The 21,809-nt window shown below is 55.7% G+C and overlaps 2 protein-coding genes across 3 annotated transcripts in view; one reads left to right on the top strand and one right to left on the bottom strand.

The window, feature by feature from the left end:
• PI4KA (phosphatidylinositol 4-kinase alpha) overlaps positions 1-10,142 on the top strand; it is a 94,719-nt gene extending 84,577 nt beyond the window's left edge. The window contains exons 43-55 of one of the 2 annotated variants that reach the window (XM_081251760.1): positions 1,488-1,608; positions 3,111-3,240; positions 4,054-4,124; positions 5,199-5,271; positions 5,350-5,420; positions 6,005-6,114; positions 6,519-6,623; positions 6,713-6,838; positions 7,175-7,295; positions 7,470-7,629; positions 8,239-8,328; positions 8,787-8,870; positions 9,775-10,142. In XM_081251760.1, the coding sequence (XP_081107886.1) occupies positions 1,488-1,608; positions 3,111-3,240; positions 4,054-4,124; positions 5,199-5,271; positions 5,350-5,420; positions 6,005-6,114; positions 6,519-6,623; positions 6,713-6,838; positions 7,175-7,295; positions 7,470-7,629; positions 8,239-8,328; positions 8,787-8,870; positions 9,775-9,826 (1,314 nt within the window). In that variant the 3' untranslated portion in view covers positions 9,827-10,142. Of the gene's footprint in view, positions 1-1,487; positions 1,609-3,110; positions 3,241-4,053; positions 4,125-5,198; positions 5,272-5,349; positions 5,421-6,004; positions 6,115-6,459; positions 6,624-6,712; positions 6,839-7,174; positions 7,296-7,469; positions 7,630-8,238; positions 8,329-8,786; positions 8,871-9,774 lie in introns of those variants that run through there. The other variant, XR_014017265.1, reaches the window with a different exon arrangement.
• Positions 10,143-18,188: 8,046 nt separating this feature from the next.
• Positions 18,189-20,684, bottom strand: TMEM191C (transmembrane protein 191C; the record flags this gene model as incomplete). Its single annotated transcript, XM_081252491.1, has 9 exons — positions 18,189-18,620; positions 18,928-19,000; positions 19,082-19,146; positions 19,274-19,333; positions 19,459-19,515; positions 19,702-19,779; positions 19,929-19,979; positions 20,285-20,408; positions 20,530-20,684. 9 exons carry the CDS (start codon positions 20,682-20,684, stop codon positions 18,312-18,314), a joined length of 972 nt encoding a protein of 323 aa, XP_081108617.1. The 3' UTR covers positions 18,189-18,311.
• Positions 20,685-21,809: the final 1,125 nt, after the last annotated feature.

Below are 21,809 nucleotides of genomic sequence, written 5' to 3'. Positions count from 1 at the left end.
CAGCGGGACGGAGCCCAGGAGCAGGGCCACTGAGCTGGGACTTGGGCCCGAGGTCTCTCACCCCCATGTGGTCGTCCAGCGCCCGAGGCCCAGTCCTGCTGTGCTGGGTGAGCAGGTTCTGGAAACATTGCTGGCTGCTTCCTCAGGGTGGGCAACCTGGCCTTGGACCTGTACCTGCTTGGATGGGGGTCTCAGCAGGTCCCCTAGCTCCCAAATCCAGCTCCCCGTCTCCTGGGGGGAGTGGCCAAGGGGTTGGAGGAGACAGTGTGTGTATTAGTGAGCTCAGGCCACCCTGGCAAAGTACACAGACTCGGGGCTTAAACTACAGGGAGCTCCTTCCACACAGTCTGGAGGCTGGACATCTGAGATCCAGGTGTCAGCAGGGCTGGTTTGCCCGAGGCCCTCTCCTCGCTGTGTAGACGGGCGGCTTCTCCCTGTATCCCCACATGGCTCTCCCTTTGTCTGTGTCCTAATCTCTTCTTATAAGGATACAAGTCAGATCGGATCAGGGCCCCCTACTGATCTCATGTAACTTCATCAGTTCTTTAAAGGCCTATATCCAAATACAGTCACATTCTGTGGTGGGGGGGAGGACTTCAACATATGAATGGGGGGTGGGGGCGGATAATTCAGCCGTAACAGTGTACATGCACATAGGGGCCTGGCACAGGGCCTGGACAGAAAACACCCACGGGGTGACCACAGCCCAGAGCCCTCACCACCCGCGCTTCATCCCGGTGCCACCCTCAAGCCTGCATCTGAGGGCAGCAGCGTCTACCCCTCCTGCTCCTGCCCATACACCCCCCTGCCCTGGGCCCACAGGGCCCCAGAACACCCCATGCCCCAGCCAAGCCTGGAGACCCTGCACTGGAGGTTGCACATTCATGGTTCATCTTTAGATCTAGTTGCTGGGTTAGAATTGGGTTATTTGAAGTTTGACCTGTTTGGGAAGCCCACCCACCCAGGTTGAGGACATCTGTCCAAGGAATACTTTACCAGATGGGCCGCAAATGACTGTGGGGAGGGAGAGGCTGCCCCTCAGAAGTCTTCCAGAAAGGCCAGCTGCCTTTGTAACCTAGGACATGGGAATTCAGCCTGAGCTGGGAGTGACGTAGGGTGTTCTGGGATCCGTCCATCACTGGGCAGCATCTTCTAGACACCAGTCCACAGGGGTGCATTTGAAACCCGCCTGCCCACGCATCGTGCATGACGACAGCAGAAGCTGGTTAGAGTCCAGGGCTTAGAGTCCAGAGGAGGGAACAGAGGAGACAAAAGCTGGCACGTGCCTGCATAGACAAAGACCCCGGCGGCTGGCCAGCCAGCTGGACTCGGGCTGGACTCCGCAGCCCAGGAGAGGTGCTCACAGCCGGCACCGCTCGACCACACTTCTTTCTGGGTCTGCCAAGCGTGGAGTCATTGCTGCTTGGGTGAGAGTGGCCTCTCTTGGTGGAGTGTGGCCAGCCTGGGCTGACCTTGCTTTCCTACAGATGGGCTATGTGCGGGAGTATATTCTGTGGGCGGCATCCAAGTCCCAGCTCTTGGCACACCAATTCATCTGGAACATGAAGACGAACATCTATGTGGATGAAGAGGGGCACCAGAAAGACCGTGAGTGCCCGTCCCTCGGGCCCCACCCCGTCCTCACCACCTGCCCAGGGTCATCATTCCTCCACTCCCACCTCTGACCCCTGCCTGGCCCCCAAGACTCTGTGGCTCCGTCCTGCAGCTCCTCAGGCAGCGCTTCCCGAACCAGGTCGTCCCAGGACCCTCACACCCTTGAAAACTACAGAGACCCTCAAAGAGCTTGGGTTTCTGTGGCCTTTGGCCATCCATGCTCACCAACATTAGAAATTAAAAATAGAGGGCTTAAAAAAAATAAAAATAAAAATAAAAATAATAGAGGGCTTCCCTGGTGGTGCAGTGGTTAAGAATCTGCCTGCCAATGCAGGGGACAAGGGTTCGAGCCCTGGTCTGGGAAGATCCCACATGCCGCGGAGCAACTAAGCCCATGTGCCACAACTACTGAGCCTGTGCTCTAGAGCCCGCGAGCCACAACTACTGAAGCCCGCGTGCCTAGAGCCCATGCTCCGCAACAAGAGAAGCCACCGCAATGAGAAGCCTGTGCACCGCAACGAAGAGTAGCCCCTGCTCGTCGCAACCAGAGAAAGCCTGCTCGCAGCAACAAAGACCCAGCGCAGCCAAAAAAAAAAAAAAAAAAAATAGAGACCCATCTCACATAAACATAACTTTTAAAGAAGTGAGCGAGAAGAGTAGCATTGTTTAACACGTTTACAGGCCCCTTTAGTGCCTGTGGGAGATGAGCTCATCAGTGTGGTGGGAGATCCCCTCACTCTGCCTCTGCATTTCATGTCAGAATATGCTGTTTGGGCTGAAGTGGCTGCAGGAGATTGGGCCTTGCTGACCCATAGTTGGAAACAGAGGAGTGTATGGTGTTCAGGCCCCCATGGGTGCTCCCTGCCAACGCTACCAAGCTTGGCAGGACGGTTTCTCGGGTTCAGTGCAGTGAGGGGTCTGAACCGTGTTGTGAGCCTCGCTCTCTGTTCATCCAGCCCCTGCTTGCCCTGCACTCGCCCCTCGCAGGACCTATAACACCCGCTGTGGTCACACCCAATGTGCAGGGTAGGGTCTCCAGCGCTCACGCATTTCGTGACACAGTACTTAAAGATCCCGTGTGTGGAGCCCCAGCTGCCTCACAGGACAGAAACGTTTCTGAGTGCTGGGAAACTGTCAGGCTTTTTTGTCAAGTTTAACAAAGTTTTGTAGTTGTTTTCCTTAAATGGCAGATTCATTTTATTCATTTTCAAGAAAATATCTGCCATAAGTCTACGTCTGAGTGACTTTACCTTGTCTCTTAGTCACTCCTTCAAGTAAAAATGACGTTCCCTGGAAGAGGGGACAGTCAGATGCAGGTGCTCCCCTGAGACCACCACACGCTTCAGGTGCGGCCCCCGTGAGCATCCGTGATCCTGGGGCCCTCCACTCGCCACAGCCTCACGGGCGTCAGCACCCTGAGGAGGGCAGACCTCCCCTGGGTGGGGTCTGGAGAGAGGGTCCCCGGGACTGCAGGCTCACCCTCAGTTTCTCTGCAGCTGACATTGGCGACCTCCTGGAGCAGCTGGTGGAAGAGATCACAAGCTCCCTGTCCGGCCCGGCCAAGGACTTCTACCAGCGGGAATTCGACTTCTTCAACAAGATCACTAATGTGTCAGCCATCATCAAGTAAGTGGCATCTTCTCCAGGCCTCACTTGTGGGAGCTGCCCAAGGAGCTTTGTAGACATGGCCCCCCGACGTCCCCCGCTAAGGAACAGCCAGACAGGGAGTCTGCTCCCACCGTCCAGGGCCCCCGCAGGCATAGCAGATACACAGAAAACAACATCTCAGGTTCACTTTGGGTCTTGCCCAAGCCTGAGGACATCTCCTCTCCAGGTTCTGATGGTCCCCGTGGAGTTAGGGAAACGAGACTCCTTTGCAGCCCCGAGGTCCTTTCTTGATTCACCTCCTGGGCCCCCATTCACATGGAGCAGACGCCAACCTTGGACGTCTTGGCCACCCATTTGTGCAGGATGGGGCCCCGGAGTTGTGGATACTGGCCGGGCACCTGGGGAGGCAGCAGGGGAGCCCTAGTGCCGTTCTTCCAGGCGCCTAGTCCCCACACTGTCCCCAGTGCTCAGGCTCCCCCCCTACCCCATCACTGCGGGCCATGTGTCCCATGGTCCTCTCCTGACGAGTTCTAAGCAGAGCAGCAATGTGGCAGCAGAGCTGGAGGGTCAGGGTGGACTCCTTGGGCCCCTGTCACGTGAGAGGCGTGATTCCATTTCACTCGCCTTATCATGGGGCACAGAGGTCTGAGGGTCTGCCCGAGGCCACACTGCCAGTAAACCACGGAGCTCGCAGCCTGACCCCCACAGCAGCGCACACCCCATTCCCCCACCCCAAGTGGCGGAGCACAGGGCTAGGGCCCTCGGACAGGAGGGCCTGTCTGTGCCCCGAAGCCACAGACACCAGCGTCTCATGTGTGTCTTGTTCTCCAGGCCCTACCCTAAAGGTGACGAGAGGAAGAGGGCTTGTCTGTCGGCTCTGTCTGAAGTGAAGGTGCAGCCTGGTGAGCAGGGCTCGAGGCCAGTGAGACGGGGGTCTGGGGGGCCCTGGGTGCCCGGCACCCCTCTCCAGAACCTGCCCCTGCCAGTGGTCACTCTTGGTTCTCCTAGCTACAGCTGTTTTCTGAAGGCCGAGGCCCTGTCCTTGGCAGCTGTGGTTCTAGAAGGTTCCTGAGCTCCAGTGTAACAGAAGCAACGCAGGCCACACAGTGGGCTTAGGGAGGAGCGGGGTCATCCCAGGTGTGCTAGGTTCTGTAGGATGAGGGGGCCCATGACCCCCTCCCTGGTGCTCTTGCTACGTGGTCAGATCCGTGTCTTTTCAAGACAAGACGGGAACCCAGACGTCACTGCACAGCTCTCTATTCTTAAGTGTCTCACACACTTGTTCTTCAAAACCCTGGCCTTGCACACTTGCCCACTGCCCGCCTCAGTGGTGGGCACCAGTGCAGGGCCCTGGGTGGGCCTCTCCTGACCGTGCTGAGCCCTGCCCAGCCCCGCCCCAGAGAACACTCAGCCTCCCAGAGGACACCATGCTGCCGGGTCGTGTCCCCGAGGCACTGGGGAGCCAGCTGGGCGCTAGAGCAGAGTGGAGCTCAGGCCGTGTAAGGGAGGCTGGGTTGGCGAGGGAAGGAAGATGGATGAGGTGGGGGCCCGCATGCTCCCCAGGGGCCCAGTCCCTCCCACCAGGACCCCGCCTCAAGCACCCCCACCTCCGGGGGCTCAGGGAGCTGTGGTCCCTGACCAGGAAGGGCTTTCTCTCGACCTGCACTGACAAGGTCGATCTGGGGGTGTCACGTGGGTGGGCGCTGGGGCTCCTGTGTCCTGTGGCATTGGCAGCCACTGGCCTGAGAAGCTGAGGGTTTAGGGTGTCCTCTTGGAGAAGCGTCTGCGGGAGGTGGTGGCCCCATGTGGAACATCCCAGGGAAACGGCACAGAGTCAGGGAGGACGGCCTTACCAGCCTCGGAACAAGGAGTCGGTGGTGCCGCAGGCAAGGCCCTTGAGGCCTCAGCACAACTCCGTCTGCTGGGAAAGCCTCATCCTGCTCGGGCCCTGGAATGTCCCTTCTGTCCCCTCACAGGCTGCTACCTGCCCAGCAACCCCGAGGCCATCGTGCTGGACATCGACTACAAGTCCGGGACACCCATGCAGAGGTGAGGCACCCCCCGCAAGCTCCCCCTCACGGGCTCCCATTCTCTGTCACTTGCGCCCCGTTCTCTCTTGTTTTCCAGCGCTGCAAAGGCCCCGTATCTGGCTAAGTTCAAGGTGAAACGATGCGGAGTTAGTGAACTTGAGAAGGAAGGTCAGTGGGGCACGTCCGATGTAGTTTGGGGTCCCCATGAACGGTGACGGCCTCCGGCCAGTCAGTCTGGGCCCTTGTCTGGGGGTGGCAGGCACGTGTGCAGTGACAAGAGGCCCCGGGGAGGACTGGTCGGCTTGGCTGCCATGCGAGTGACCGCAGGCTGGCAGCCTCCACAGCAGGAGTCGATTCTCTCCCAGTCTGGAGGCCGGGGTGTCAGCAGGGCCCTGCTCCCCGCTGAAGTGCTGGGAAGGATCCTTCTGGCCTCTTCCCGGGACAGGGCATGGTTGTTCCTCAGCTGTGGCTGCCACATACATCACACTCTGCAGTTCTGGGGGCGGGGCATGAATGTGGGGAGCACAGCAGCACAAGGGTGTTGGCCCTGGGTCCTCGCTCCTCGGCTGTTCTTAGGAAGAGACCCTGGCCCCGTGGCCCCACCCACTGACCCCCGGTGTCTGCTTCCTTAGGGTTTTGCAGAGATGATCCCTAAGGTTCTGTGTTGCTTCAGGCACATGATCAGGGCTCGCCCCCAGCATCCTCAGAGGGCCTCTCTGCCCGCTGCTGACAGGCAGCCTCTCCCTCTGCAGGTCTGCGGTGCTGCTCAGACTCCGAGGATGAGGGCAGCACGCAGGAGGCCGATGGCCAGAAAATCTCCTGGCAAGCAGCCATCTTCAAAGTGGGAGACGACTGCCGGCAGGTAGTGGGCTGGGCAGGCAGGGCAGGGCCGGAGGTGGGTGGGGGATGGGGGCGGGGCAGGGGCAGGCCCGCCTCTCTCCAAGGCTCCAGGCACACTTCTCAGCATCACACAGAAATAGGAATCCTTGGTTCCCCATTTGGTTCTGTTTCCTTGGAGTACATCAGGGCTTTCTGCTAAACCCCTCCCGCTGTACACCCTGGCTGCTCAGGGGGAACCACCCCGGGGGGATGGGTGCCCCTTACACCCACCGCCAGGCAGTGCATCCTCGCAGTCTGCCCAGGGAGCAGTGGGCAGTGAGACTCACCGGGGCCTCCCTCCCTCCTCCCCCTCCCCCTCACTGGGCAGGGCCGCAGGCACCTGGAGCCAGCAGCCCACTACCACCCTGAGTCTCTCCTGGTTCCCAGGACATGCTGGCCCTGCAGATCATCGACCTCTTCAAAAACATCTTCCAGCTGGTTGGCCTGGATCTCTTCGTCTTTCCGTACCGGGTGGTGGCCACCGCCCCTGGGGTAAGTTCCCCAAGCAGTTGCTTGGGCACTGCCCCTGTCCCTCGCCCTGTGGTGTGCCCGCAGCCTCAGCCTCGGCCCTTCCTCCCTAGTGCGGGGTGATCGAGTGCATCCCTGACTGTACCTCTCGGGACCAGCTGGGCCGCCAGACCGACTTTGGCATGTACGACTATTTCACACGCCAGTACGGGGATGAGTCCACGCTGGCCTTCCAGCAGGTGGGCATCAGGGTGGCCCCACTGCCCCACAGCCCCAGCTCCCGCGTGGGTCAGCACCCTGTTTTCCAAGTCCTCGTATGTCTGGGGGTAAAACCAGGGTATCTGTAACCTTCCTTGGGATGAAAGGCGTGCCTCGAGAGGGGCTCCCCAGGAGAAAGCTGACAGGAGTTGAAGGGGGGAAGGGGCCACCGCCCTGCACCTCAGATGCACCCACTTGTCACTCCAGCTACCAAGGTCTGGCTTGCTGATCTAGGCGCAGGCTCAGGGGTTCTAGGGTGCCCGCAGGCCCAAGAGGGCACAGCTCCGGGGCATCCTGAGTATGCTGTCTCTGCACAGGCGCGCTATAACTTCATCCGCAGCATGGCTGCCTACAGCCTCCTGCTGTTCCTGCTGCAGATCAAGGACCGGCACAACGGCAACATCATGCTGGACAAGAAGGGCCACATCATCCACATCGGTTCGTGGGCATCCTGCCACGGGGGCACCAGGGCAGGGGCTCTGGGGGTTGGGGAGCTGGGCTTCCTTTCCAGCCGCTGCTCCCCAGCGTCCCCAGGAAACAGCAGCTACAGGGCATACACCCAGCTTTGCCCTGCAGCTGATCCCAGCACGATGGCTCTTTGGGGTATTGCAGACTTTGGCTTCATGTTTGAAAGCTCCCCGGGTGGCAACCTTGGCTGGGAACCAGACATCAAGCTGACGGACGAGATGGTGATGATCATGGGGGGCAAGATGGAGGCCACCCCCTTCAAGTGGTTCATGGAGATGTGTGTCCGCGGCTACCTGGCCGTGCGGTAAGCCCCACGGATGGGGCGGGGGGCAGGGAGGGGCTACCATACTGGACCTGTTCATCCAGCAAGCCCCGCCCACCCCTCAAAGCTCCCCTCGGGTCATCTCAGGCCTTTGGTGGACACAGGACTGGCGTTGGGGTGGAGGGACTCACGGGAGGCCCCCTGAGGCTTCGCCTTCCTGTCACGTCTCTGCCACCTGTGCCAGCAGCATCTTGCTCCAGGCATCAGTGACCCGCCATGTTCTGCATCTCCCAGGCTTGGCCTCGCCTGCCGACGCCTTGGGGCCCCTCTGAGCACCCCACCTGCCCTTCCTCTCTAGCCTGAGTCCCTGCACCCCCAGGCTGCGTGCCAGGGACTCAAGTCCTGGCTTCCGAGTGTCATGTGGCCGAAGCCACAGAGCAGTGTGGGGACACCTGGACTCCAACCCGAGTCTGCTGAAGCCTGCATGGCGTGTACGCGGTTCCCTTCAAGAAGGGAGGATCCCTTCCTCAGCCGGGCACAGAACCACGGCAGGGGCCGAGGGCAGGCCCTGGGCAGGGGCTGCATGTTGACCACAGGCAGGGCCCCCACCCAGGTTGGCCTCTGTCCACCTCCCTCCCTGCCTCTCCCCAGGCCCTACATGGACGCCGTCGTCTCTCTGGTCACTCTCATGCTGGACACGGGCCTTCCCTGCTTCCGCGGCCAGACAATCAAGCTCTTGAAGTAGGTCCGGCAGGCAGGCCACTTGGGGGCGGCTGTCCCCTGCAATGGGAGCCCCTCGAGTGCTGGTAACGGGGACTGTTATTGAGGCCAAGTGCTCCCCCTTGGACGCCCAGACAGACGGGGTCCTGGGTGAGGTGCTGTCCCCAGACCTCCCGTGTGTGAGGTGCCTTGGCTTAGGTGGAGGATGTACCCTGCGGCCCTTCGTCCCTCAAGGGTGTGTCTGGGCCAAGCCCTGGGGCTGCAGTGGCTCAGCCCCCTGCCAGTCCTACCCTGGCCACAGGCCCCTGGGCCCGGGAGGTGCTGGGAAGGGGCCCAAGCCCTCAAGGCCAGCTGGGAACCGTGTCCCCACAGGAGGCCAGGCCACTAAGTGCAGCCCACCAGCCAGCCCACGTCCCTGCGGGGAGGGCAGCCTGGAGCCCTGGGGGCGGCAGCCCTGACACGGCCCTTCCCCCCACCAGGCACAGGTTCAGCCCCAACATGACAGAGCGAGAGGCTGCAAATTTCATTCTGAAGGTGATTCAGAGCTGCTTCCTCAGCAACAGGCAAGTCACCCTGTCCTGCCCCACCCATGCACCCGTGTCACCTATCCAGTGTTCAGTGGGCACCTGTGCAGGCCCACACCTGGGCCAGGTGACAGGATGCACTGCCCTGAGACGCCTGGCCCAGCGGGGCAGAAAGTGAGTTCTGAGAGGCTTCATCCCCCTTCAGCTGCTGTGTGGGCCGTGACAGGAGGGGCCTGGTGGGGGAACTGGGGCCACTAGAAGCGGTGGGGCCAGGCCTCAGTGACAGGCCTGGGAATAGGCTCCCAGGGGCTGTGACAGTCGAAGGTGGCCTTGAGGTTTCTAGGCTCAACAACAGGGTGAGCGAGGGGAGTCCAGGCCCTGGGAGGTGCAGAGGCCCCAGGCCCACACCCTGGGGACAGAGAACGGCTCCAGTGGACCCGCCGAGGTCCAGTGGCACAGGAGCGCCACTTTTGTTTTGCTGACTGGGGAGCAGAGAAGTGGGGTGGCTCGGTAGCAGGAGGGGTTTGGAGGGCGGTATGAGGCAGGTTCTCCTGATGGTGATATGAGGCGGGGGGGGGCGGGGCAGAGGGGGAGCGCACAGACCCCTTCCAGCCACATGCCAGGCCCCAGGGCTGGGAGTCAACTCCCTACAGACGCACCCCCAGGGCACATCCCAGGCCCCAGGACCGAGGGCAGGCGTCTGGCTGAGGAAGGGCATCCTCTTGAGCCCACTTTGGGGCCCATGAGCAAGGAGATGGGGCATAACAGGGAGGCTGTGGCCATGGGTGAGGGAGCAAGTGTCCCAGGGAGAGAGGGGCTGGTGGGCGGACAAAAAGTCCACGATCGGGCACTCGGCCTCCAGGGGTGTAGCAGGGCGGCTCAGGGGGTCGGGTCCCCAGACCAGCACAGGCCCCTCACAATCCCCTCTGCTGTCTGCTCCCAGGAGCCGGACCTATGACATGATCCAGTACTATCAGAACGACATCCCCTACTGAGGGGCAGAGTGCCGCAATCACTGCCTGCTGCTATGCATGGCCTGCCACTTCATCCGATGGACAGATGGGCCGAGATGCCCCTGCAGAGCCCGGCAACCCGCTGCCTCCCAAGGTGTCCCCTACATGGCCTGTGTGGCTGGAATGACAATCAGAGCCAGTCTTTGCACAGGTGTGAGCTATGCTTGCACTGGACACATTCCCTACCTGTCTTGTCTCAGAGGTACATGAAGTATTTTCTTGTGTATAAAAAATGGAAAAATTATATTCAACCTAAGATTCAACCAACGTGAACAAAATAAAAGCAAAAAAACTGTGTTGGAACCAATCCAATCCTAAGTGCACGTTCAGCTGGGGGTGGGGGCCGCCTGCCCAGGAGCCTTGCAGCCACAAGGGGCCATCCCTGGTGCCCTGGCTGTGAGCTTCACAAAGACGACTCACCACAGCACAGATGTACGGAAAATAGCACTGTATTTTCCCTGATGGCTCTCAGGGCTCCCGCAGAGGCCACCCGGCCGCCCCATTCTCATCTCTCCTCCACAGGCGTTGCTCTGCATCCTGCCTCTGCCCCGGTCCTTCCCGGTGTCCCTCTCGACCACCTTCAGGTCCTCTACTCCAGGACACCACCATCCTCATGCATCAGCCTCCCCGCAGTGTCCATCCCCACCCACGTGACCCTCCAAAGACCCAAAACTTAAAAAACGATGACAGAATCTCTAGAAATAAGTCACACAAAAGATGGGCTAAAAAGCAGGTAAGGACTTCCCTGGTGGCGCAGCGGTTAAGAATCTGCCTCCCAATGTAGGGGACATGGGTTCAAGCCCTGGTCTGGGAAGATCCCACATGCTGTGGAGCAACTAAGCCCGTGTGCCACAACTGCTAAGCCTGTGCTCTAGAGCCCGCAAGCCACAGCAGCTAAGCCCACGTGCCACAAGTACAGAAGCTCGTGCACTGCAACAAAGAGTAGCCCCTGCTCGCCACAACTAGAGAAAGCTTGCACACAGCATCGAAGACCCAATGCAGCCAAAAATAATTTAAAAAAGTAATAAAAAAAAAAGCAGGTAAGATACAGGTGAAGAGACAACCAATCAATGAAAGGCAGAACAAGGAAATTACCAAAAATGAGGCATAAAGAAAAGGAGAGTTGTATGAGACACTCCAGTCACCCACGACAGGATTCCAGAGTTGGTGAAAAACACCCACTCAGCTGCAGGAAGCACAGTATAAATAAATACAAAGAAGCAGCCAATATGTAAGTTAAAAGAACTTTTTAAAATATTAAATTAATCCAAAAGAAGGCAGGAAAGGAAAAAAATAACATGGGACAAAAAGTTTCACAGTAGCAGATGACAGTCCCACTGCATCATTAATTCTGTTAAGTATGGACAACTGAGCAGTCAGGAGGCAGGAATTATAAACATGGATAAACGTGAGACCCAATTACATGCCGATGACAAGCAGTGCACTTTATAGTCATGGACCTGACGCAGAAGTAGAGGAAATAGATTCACTATCATTGTGTGTACATGTGTTTCTGAAGCAAAATTTGACAGAATTCAGGGGAGAAATAAACTAGTAGAGTTGGAGATTTTAACATCCTTCTCTGCACAAGCGATAGAACACAGGATGCCGTCACACATGTAGCCCTGATGGCGATGAAATGCAGTCCGTCAGCAGCAGCACCCCATCCGTACCTGTTCACCACGTCAGGCTGATCCCACGGAATTGTTAGGAATCAATAAGATATCTGGAAGAACCCTAAATACTTAGAAAGAATAGAACTGAAACACCAGACAAAATACATGTAAGAGCCAAGGGGATGATCCGAGTTAAATGCTTTAAGGCCGTGTTTGGGGAGGTGGGTAGAGGTGAGCCCATTCAAGTAGAAAGGAAACCAGAATATCGGGTGTGACTTCCAGAAAGATCAAACAGAAAACCAGGAAGAGGGGGGAGCATAGGAAGTGCAGGACGGACACACTATAAAATGTAGAAACACACGCAAACACAGTAGAACTGATTTGAAACCACAGTACTTGGAAAGGAAGCCTGTCAAACTGGCTTTAAAATGAAAGTCAATTGAATGGCACATCCAAGACTCTGGCAATATGGCAAATTATACATCTTGAAAAGTTAGAAATGCTATTTACAGTACTGGGTAGAAAAATCTAAATCCACAAGCTGACAAGCAAATAGGTTTCTTTAGAGACAAAAAACGAAATTTAAAATCTTAAGAACAGTCAAGTTCCTCTTTCGATGATGCAGGAGACAAAAGACCAACCCAAGAGCCTGATACCTTCGAGGAGTTTCTGGGGAAGCTTGGTCCACACTCAGGACGGGGTGTACCCAAAACATCACTCCCTTGATGTGAGTGTCTGTGAAAAACTCTGAAATGCTTAAAGGTGATATACTGACAGCTGTCCCCTTAGACAATACAGTGTTTCACCAGCTCTGTTCAGCTCTTGGCACTGGGGGCCCTCGCCAGTCTAGTCAGGCCACAAAAGGAAACAGTGTAAGAATCTGGAAAGGAGAAAAAAAACTCAGAAATGGCCCTTGTGTACATAAAAATCCAAAATAATCTGAATATATTCTATATTCAAGGTTCAGGATACAGGTTAATATACAAAAGTCAATTATGTGTGTGTGTGTATGTGTGTACATATATCTTACAACAACAAAAATGAAAACAGTACCATTTACAATTGCACCCCAAACATCAAATACCGAGAAAAAAATCTAATGACCTATTCATAAGAAACACTGAAAACTACAAATGTTGAAAGAAGATCTAAACAAATATTCATGGGTTGGAAAACTCAACATTATACAGATGTTTGTTTCTCCCCAAATTGATCTGTAGTTTCACTGCAAATGCCAATCGAAATCCCAGAAAGTTCTGTAGTGGAAATTGGCAAGTCTAAAATCTATATGGGAATGCAAAGGTCAAAATATAGCTATTTGGATCTTGAAGACCCACAAGCTAGATATCAAGAATTATCCTTAAGCCATGGAAGTTAAGACACTGTGGCTTCCTGGTTCAAGGAAAGACAAGTGAACAGTGGAAGAGATGAAGTCCAGGGACGTATACCCACATACATGCAGAAACTGCAGAGCAGTCAGGGAAAGATGGTCTTTGCAATAATGGTGCATTAACTGGATAGCAGTATAGAAAACTCAACCTCGACTGCCTACCTCACATCAGACATAGAAATTAATTCCAGGCAGACTGGAAAGATGTATGTTAAAGGTAAACTTTAAAGGCTTTTAGAAGGAAATACAGAAGCGTGTCTTAATGACCTCAGAACACACACAGATTTCTTAAGCAAAACCAAAACACTATAAAGGAAAAAATTAAATTGGACTCTATGAAAATACATGCCACAGACGTGGGAAGATATTTGCAATTACCTATATCTGTTCAAAGGACTTACAGCCAGAATATATAAAGAACTACTAATGGGCTTCCCTGGTGGCGCAGTGGTTGAGAGTCCACCTGCCGATGCAGGGGACAGGGGTTCGTGCCCCGGTCCGGGAGGACCCCACATGCTGCGGAGCGGCTGGGCCCGTGAGCCATGGCCGCTGAGCTTGCGCGTCTGGGGCCTGTGCTCCGCAACCGGAGAGGCCACGACAGTGAGAGGCCCGCGTACGGCAGAAAAAAAAAAAAAAAACTACTAAAAAATCAGTAAGACACAACTGAATAGAAAAATGGACAAAAAACCTGAACAGGCATTTCACAAAAGACGTTGTCCAAACAGCCAATAAACATAGTAATAGGTGTTCAACTTAGTCATCATTGCAAATTAAAACCACAATGTGATACCCACTCACCCCCCTGCCTGTCTGAAACATAAAAATGATACATAACGTCAAGCATTGGGGCATGTGGAGCACCTGGAACTCTCAGTTGCTGCTGCTGGGTGTAAAGCATCCACCAAGGCTGAGCAGCTCAAGCCAGCAGTTCCCCGCCTACACACATACCCGACAGACGTACGAAATCTGTGCAGGAAATAGTGTCCTGAGGTCACTACTCCTAACAAACAAAACCTGTAAATGACCAAAATGTTCTTGGACAAGAGAGAAATCATTGTGGTTATTCATGCAGAAGAATACAGGGCAATAATGGAAATAAATGAACAACTGCAGCAGGCAGTGTGGATGCTGCTAAGCAAAAGGTACTTGCTGAATGACTCCATCTGAGGTTCCAGAACAGGCACCATTATTTGATGGTGTTAGAAGTCAGGACACAAGTTAGTTTTGAAGGAGGGAGCCACTAGGAAGGCAGGGGGAGAATCAGGTGCTGGTAACATTGTTTCTTACTCTATGGAAATTCACTGAGCTACATACACTGATGACTCATGTTTTTCTGTGTTAAAATTATTGAGGTGTAATTTTTTCATCATAAAGCCAAGATGGGTCTCAATATGTAAGGAAGCAATAATGCCAGTGTTACATACTATCCTTCAGAAAAGAGAGGAACAAACACTTCCCTATTCATTTTTTTATGAGGGCAGCACAGCCCTGATATTAAAAAGGACCTTCTGGGACTTCCCTGGTGGTCCAGTGGTTGAGAATCCGCCTTCCAATGCAGGGGATGTGGGTTCGATCCCTGGTGGGGGAACTAAGATCCCACACGCCGCAGGGCAACTAAGCCCACGCGCTCTAGAGCCCAAATGCTGCAACTGGAGAGAAGCCCAAGTGCCACAGTGAGGAGCCCACACGCCATAATGAAAGATCCCATGTGCCACAACTAAGACCCGATGCAGCCAAATAAACTAACTAATTAAAACAAAAAAAGACAAGGACCTTCCAAGAAAATCAGAAGATAGGGCAACATCCCTCTCATGAACACAGGCGCAAAAGTCTTTAACTAAATATTAGCAAATTGAACACAATGTGTAGAAAAGGACCATCATGACCAAGTGGGCCTTATCCCAGGAATGCAAGGTTGGCTTAAGACGCAATCAGGGTCATTCACATTAACAGACTAAAGAAGGAAAACCAGGGCTTCCCTGGTGGCGCAGTGGTTTAGAGTCCGCCTGCCGATGCAGGGGACACGGGTTCGTGCCCCGGTCCGGGAAGATTCCACATGCCGCGGAGCGGCTGGGCCCGTGAGCCATGGCCGCTGAGCCTGCGCGTCCGGGGCCTGTGCTCCGCAATGGGACAGGCTACAACAGTGAGAGGCCGAGAGGCCCACGTACCGCAAAAAAAAAAAAAAAAAAAAAAGTTAAAAAAAAAAGAAGGAAAACCATATGATCAATAGGTGCAGAAAAAGCACTGCACAATATTCAACACCCATTCATAATAAAAAATCAGCAAACTTGGAAATTCCCTGACCGTCCAGTGGTTAGGACTCGGTGCTTTCACTGTTGTGCCATGGGTTCGATCCCTGGTCGGGGAACTAAGATTCCACAAGCTGTGCTGCATGGCCAGAAAAAAAATCAGCAAACTAGAAATAGAACAGTTCCTCAATCTGATAAAGATCTCTAAGAAAAACATGGTTAACATATTCATGATGAAATATAAGATCTGGAGCAAGATAAGGGCACTCCTTCTCACCACTTCTAATCAGCTTTGTACCGAGTGTGTGGCCAGCGGTAGACAGTTTGGAAGGAAGAAGAGAAACAGTCCTGCCTCACAGACAATAAGATTGTTTATAAAATCCTGAGGAAGCTACGGAAGAATTTCAAAGAACTAACAAGGGAGTAGTTCAGCAATACCACAGTTTACAAGGTCCATACACAAGAGTCATTGTATTTCTATATGCCAGCAATAAACAGTTGGAAATTAAAACTACAAAATCCTATACCATGTATAATAGCACCCCAAACATAAAATCCCTCAGAATAAATGGAAAGACATGAAAGACCTTTACACTAAAAAAAACCCCGCAAAATGCTGAGAAAAATTTAAAATGGAGAGAGATGTCGTCCGAGGTTTGGAAGACATTTCTCTGCAAACTTATCTCTAACTTCAGTGTAATCCCAGTCAAACAAATGCAAAAGGTCCTCACATCCTAAACCATATTAAGTCCCTACGTCCAGAGGCAGACAACAGGCTGAATATAAACTAAGGAAGCATGCAAGTGTTGGAAGAAGACGGGAACAGTTTCCTTCATAACCCAGAAAATCCAGGATCAGTACAGGAAAGCAAATTGTTACCAAAACAACACATAGCAAAAGAGCACCCCAAACAAAGCGAAAGACAAACTGGGGAAATATTCACAACAGATCTCGAAGGTAAAATGTATCCTAAAAAAGAGCTTTGGAAAAACTGAGGGAGAAGGAAACCCTACAATCCTATAGTTTTAACATGAACAAATGATATGAATTGTTTGCAGGAAAAGAAATGTACCTGGCCCTTAAATATAAAAAAATGTGCTCAACCTTGATCACAAGAGAAATGCAAATTAAAACCACCCTGAAGTGCCCTTTCTCACCATCAGATTGACAACATGCAGGGTTGGTGGGGAGGCTGTGGGGAAAGGGGCCATAGCCAGTGAGGGTGGGAATGCAACAGAGCGACCCTGCAAGTGACCAGGGGCATCTCCAAATATCATGAATGTGGTCACCCCTGGCTCACAATCCCACTTTGAGGAATGGATCTCACAGATTCTTTGGCAAAATACAAACAGACGTTTGCAGAAGGCTCCTTGCTGAGGAAGCATGAGGACACACCCCCACGGCTACAGTGGCTGTGGCATAAATGACAGGCCCACCTGCCACACTGCCCAAAGCGAGGAGCTGCCAGAGAAGTCGCATGTTGCACTGTGCTAACCAGGAAAGGGGAGGGGGGTGTACATAGTTCACTTGTCAAGGGGGGAAAGGAGAGTCCATTAAAAAAATCAAGTGTTTCTTCCACAGGAGTGAGGGCAACAGGGTGGAGGGCACATGGATACAAGCTAGACTTCCCTAGGACATCTTGTTTTATGGATGTGATGGCTGAGACTTTGTAATTATAAATTATAAAAACTAGAGAATGCAAAGCCTGAAAATTGAAAGCAAAAAAAAAATCACACCCATTAGGATGGTTATTATTTAAAAAGAAAGAAAAAAAAACAGCAAACTAATGTAGAGGATGTAGAGAAGCTGGACCCCTTGGGCACTGCTGATGGGACACCATACAGCAGTTCCTCAAAAAAATAAACAGAAGTACCATTTGATCCAGCAAGTCCACTTTTGGGTGAATACCCAAAAGAAGCGAAAGCAGGCACTCAAACAGATATCTGCACACCCATGTTCACTGCACCTGATCTTTTTTTGGGGGGGCCGTGCTGTGAGGCTTGCAGGATCTTAGTTCCCCGACCAGGGGTGCAACCGAGGCAAAGGCGGTGAAAGCACCGAGTCCCAACCACTGAACCACCAGGGAATTCCCTCACTGCAGCATTACTCACAATAACCAAAGGGTGGAACAACCCAAGTGCCCACCTACGGATGATGGATAAAATGTTTATACCAATGAAAAGTATTTAAAGTGTGAGAGTATCTTTACGACTTCCAGGCAAGAACGGAATTTTTAGAACACAATGCACAATTCTTATATTGTGCACAGAAGTCCATGAACAAATTTAACCGCCAAAAGACTAAAGAACAAGTGCAAATCAATAAGAAAACGATTGTTTAAAAGCCTGAGCAAAAACGCACGTATCGGGCTTCCCTGGTGGCGCAGTGGTTGAGAGTCCGCCTGCCAATGCAGGGCACACGGGTTCGTGTCCAGGTCCCAGAAGATCCCACATGCCGCGGAGCGGCTAGGCCCAGTGAGCCATGGCCGCTGAGCCTGCGCGTCCGGAGCCTGTGCTCCGCAACGGGAGAGGCCACAACAGTGAGAGGTGAGAGGCCCGCGTACCGCGAAAAAAAACAAAGAAAACAAACAAACGCACGTATGTGTGCACAGGAGATACAATTTCACTACCAAAAAAAAAGTAAATAATAAAAATCGAGCAGCGTCTGCATCAGAGCCTAAGTGAAACGCGAGGTCCATCTGCATTAAGCAGAACATTTACAGAAATGAAAAGACGATGCCCGTGAAGACTGGGCAGTTGAGCGTGCGATTCGCACAGCCCGGACGCGGGAGAGCGCCGCCGACCAAGGGGAGGAGGGGCGTCGCGGGGACTGCGTAACCACTACGCGGACGCGGGACACGGACCTCCGCGGGGAGCCGCCAGCAGGTGCCCCGGGCTCTGCTCGCCGGAGGGGAGAGCGGGTTTAGTAACAATTCCTACCCCTCCCGAGTGGGCGGCGGGGCTGGAGGAACCGAGGGCCCGGCAGCCTCTCGGGACCAAGGTCCGCCCGGAGGAGCCCGGCGTCCGCTGGGCCCGAGGATACATGACGCCCCCGCCCCGGCGTCTCCCATTCTCTCGCCGCCACCCCTCCCGAGTCCCCCCTTCCCCTCTCCCCTCCTCTCCCCAGTCACCCCCGCCCGCCCACCCCTCCGCCTGACGCCCAGAAACCACGCGGGAGACACGGGTGCTGGCGGCCGCGGCCGGCGTGATGCACTAGGAGGGCAGCAGTCCGCGCGCGCGCAGCTCCAGCAGCGGGGCCAGCGTGTAGCGCAGGCGACGGATGGCGGCGTCCGAGCCGGGGCGCATGAGCCTGTGGCGGAGGGCCGAGGGGTTCACCAGCGCCAGGTAGAGCAGCGGCAGCGCCACGACGCCCAGCAGGAGCAGCAGCAGCGTCTGCAGCGCGCCCAGCGCCCACAGCCTGCGGACCACGACGCACCGGCAGACGCGTGGTGGTGGGGCGCCGGGCGCACCCCGGACCCCAGACTCCAGCGCCGCGCCCGCGCCGCCGAACAGCCGCTTCTCCTGCGGGGAAGAGGGAGCGACGTACAGCTCCGCGCCGGGGAGCGGTGGGGGGAACCCCCTGGGGGAGCGGGGCCCGTGGGTGCGCGTCGCTCCGTGGGGGGCGTGGCACTACGGCGCGGGTCCCCTATGCGGGCGTGGTCCTTGGGTGGGCCTTCCTGTGGCAGGCGTGGCCGCCCAGCGGGGTTGGTATCAAGGGGCGGGTCCCTGGGGGAGGGGGGGAAATCCCTGATGGGGTGGCCACGTGTGTGGGGGCGGGCCCGGGGGCAGGTCCCGGCTCCAGCCCGTCCCCGCCCAGGCCCGCACTCACACAGTCCGCTTTGGCCACCTCCTCCATGAGCGAGCCCGCGCATCCCTGCCCCCGGCGAGGCTGCGACTCGCACCTGTGGAGACAGGCATGGAGATGTGCCCTCGGTCCGGCCCCACAGTCACCTCCCCACACCCGACAGTCCTAACCCCCTTACGGCTCTGGGCCGCCCTGCGAGGCGTCCAGCGCAGTCGCCGCCTCCATCACCTTCCCCTGCAGCTCCTGGAGGGGGTGGGAGTGAGGCCTCACACCTGGGAAGACCTTGGTGAGGCAGGCCCCGGCAGCTCCGGGGGAGGAGGCCGCAGTGGGGTCGGAGGTGAGCGGCTCTCCGAGTGGAGGGGGGCGGCACCTGCAAGACTCCGCTCTGCTCCTGGAAGCTGGCCCAGGCTTCCTCCATCCGCTGTGCGCTCTGGCATGAGGGGGGAACCCTGATTAGACTCGGGGAACTCAACCCTCTCCAAAGTCCGGCGCCTGCCCAGGCCCCACCCACACCCCAAGCCGACCCTCCCACTGAGTACCCGGCTCCGTCCGCACCTGCCGCAGGGCCTCCGCCTGCCTGGCGTGCTTGGCCTCCACCAGCTCCAGTTGTTTCTTCCGGAGGATCCAGGGAAGGTCAGGAGCCCGGCACTCCCCGAGCTCGCCGCTCCAGACCCCGCCCCAACGCCCGGCCAAGATGTTCATGCCCCCCCGCCCGCCCTCAGCCCCAAGGCCCCGCCCTCAGGTCATCAAAGCCCCGCCCACACCAGCGCTCCTGCCCTCGGGGCCCCACCCAAGCACCTGCAAAGCCACCAGTTGGGTCCCGGGTTGCTGCTCTGCGCGCTGCTGACTCAGTTGTTCTCCTCCATAGTAAAAGAGCTGGGGGTGGGGTTTGTGAGGGCGGGGCTTGCGGGGCTTCTAGGGGTGGGGATTATCCTGGGAGGCGGGGACGCGGCTGAAATGGGGGCGGGGACTACGGTGGGGCTTCCTAGGGGAAGCGTGAGACGGAAGCCGTCTCCTGAAGGTACCTGGCTTGACAGCTCCTCCCACTGCTCCTGCAGCTGACGGTTTTGTTGCTCCTGGACGGGATCGAGGGGGCGGTCCGGGCCTCTCCGAGGTCCCCGCCCCCACCGCAGTCCCTGCCCCATTAAAATCCCTCCCTCTCCACTGGCCCCGCCCACCAAGAGCCCCGCCCCGTCCAGGGTCCCACCCTGCCTCAGGCCCCGCCCCACACAAGGTCCCACCCCGTCAAAGGCCCCTCCCTCTCCGCAGGCTCCGCCCCATTCAAGCCCCTCCCCCTCCACTGGTCCCGCCCATACAGAGACCCGCCCCGTCCAAGGTCCCGCCCCTCAGGCTCCGCCCCATTTAGGGCCCCCCCCAGCACCAGGTCCTGCTTGTGCTGCTCCGCAGCCTCCAGCAGCCGGCGCGCCCGGTCTGCGCGCTCCCGCGCCGCCTCGCTCGCCTTCCCGTGCAGGGCCCGCGCCGCCTGGCTCCGCCGTCGCTGCAGGCTGCGGAGGGGAAACTGAGGTTCCGCGGCCTGGGGTCGCTCCCGGATGCCAGCCCCCTCGCGGTGCCCCTGCACGTCGGCTCGGTCCCAAGGCCCGGGGCGAGGTGAGGAGCAGCCCGCACCTGCGCTCGCGCTCGCTCAGGTCGTGCAGACGCGCCTTGAGGCTCTCGCTCTCGGCCTCCAGCCCGCGCACCAGCTCCTCCAGCTCCTGCTTCCGCAGGCGCCCGTCGCGGTTGTCCTTCAGCAGCTGCAGCAGTAGCTCCTGCGCCTCTGCCATGTCCCGGCTCTACCCGCCGCCGCCGGACCCGCGTCACAATGGGTGGAGCGCAGGGCGGTTCGGAACCGCTGCGCACGGGCAGCCATCGGACCGCGCAGGCCGGTGGGTGCTCGCACCCGAAGCAAAAGGCGAGTTTGGCTTGTTCCCGCTCGCTGCCGACGGCACTGCGGACTGAGAAGCCTCCTGTGGGAAGGAGATCAGGATCCGTAAACAGGTTCTTGTCTTTGGACCCAATGATCCCACTCCTGGGAACTTAATCTAGGAAGAAGAAAAAAAATTCTTAAACCACAACGCGTTAAGTGGTTCACTCAAGTGTGTAGTTACAGTCATCACAAAGAGGACACCACTGTAGTTACTAAAATGATGTATTTTATGTGGCATGCATAGAGATATGATGTCTAGTGAAAAAAAGAATATGATTTACTATGTATGCTGAAATAACTAAGATTGTAATGTACACGGATAAGATCTTTAAAGGAAACAAGAGAAAGACAAGCTATTTCACTGGTGAAACTGCAGGTAAACTTGTCCTTTTAAAGTCGGCTTTCATTTGACCAATTTAGACTATGAAGCTGGATGCAAAAGTCCTAAATAAATTATTAGCTGACCAAATCCAAAGGGGTACATTGAAAAAAAAGGTACATGAAACCAAGCAGACTTTATTCCAGAGATTGTTCAAGATCTGAAAATTGACGTCATTCACTACATGGACAAAAGAGGGAGGACACCAGCTTCAGTAGAGCATTTCAGTAGGAGCAGAACGCGGGATAGAGTTCCTCATCTGTGGAAAATTTAAAGAGGGATCGAAAGGGACTCTGGTGAAAGCTGCTTAGTAAACACACTCCTTAGGGAGGCAGTATTAGCAGCTTTCCCGTTAAGACTTATGACCCTCCTGCTCAGGTCTAACAGTGCTGGAGGACCTGCAATGAAGCAAGAAAAAGAAATAGGGAAGTCTGAGGAGTCAGCAGATACAGCTGGGTGCCTACCATAAAGCTGCCCCTCCTGCACTGCTGGTGGGAATGTAAATTAGTGCAGCCATTTTGGAGAACAGGACGGAGGTTCCTCATGAAACTAAAGATAGAGTTGCCGGGACTTCCCTGGTGGCACAGTGGTTAAAAATCCGCC

The sequence above is a fragment of the Mesoplodon bidens genome (genome assembly GCF_964165515.1).
Source record: "Mesoplodon bidens genome assembly, chromosome: 13".
NCBI lineage: Eukaryota > Metazoa > Chordata > Mammalia > Artiodactyla > Ziphiidae > Mesoplodon > Mesoplodon bidens.
Note: the sequence above shows the minus strand (reverse complement) of the source record. Positions and strands in the feature narration are given on the sequence as shown.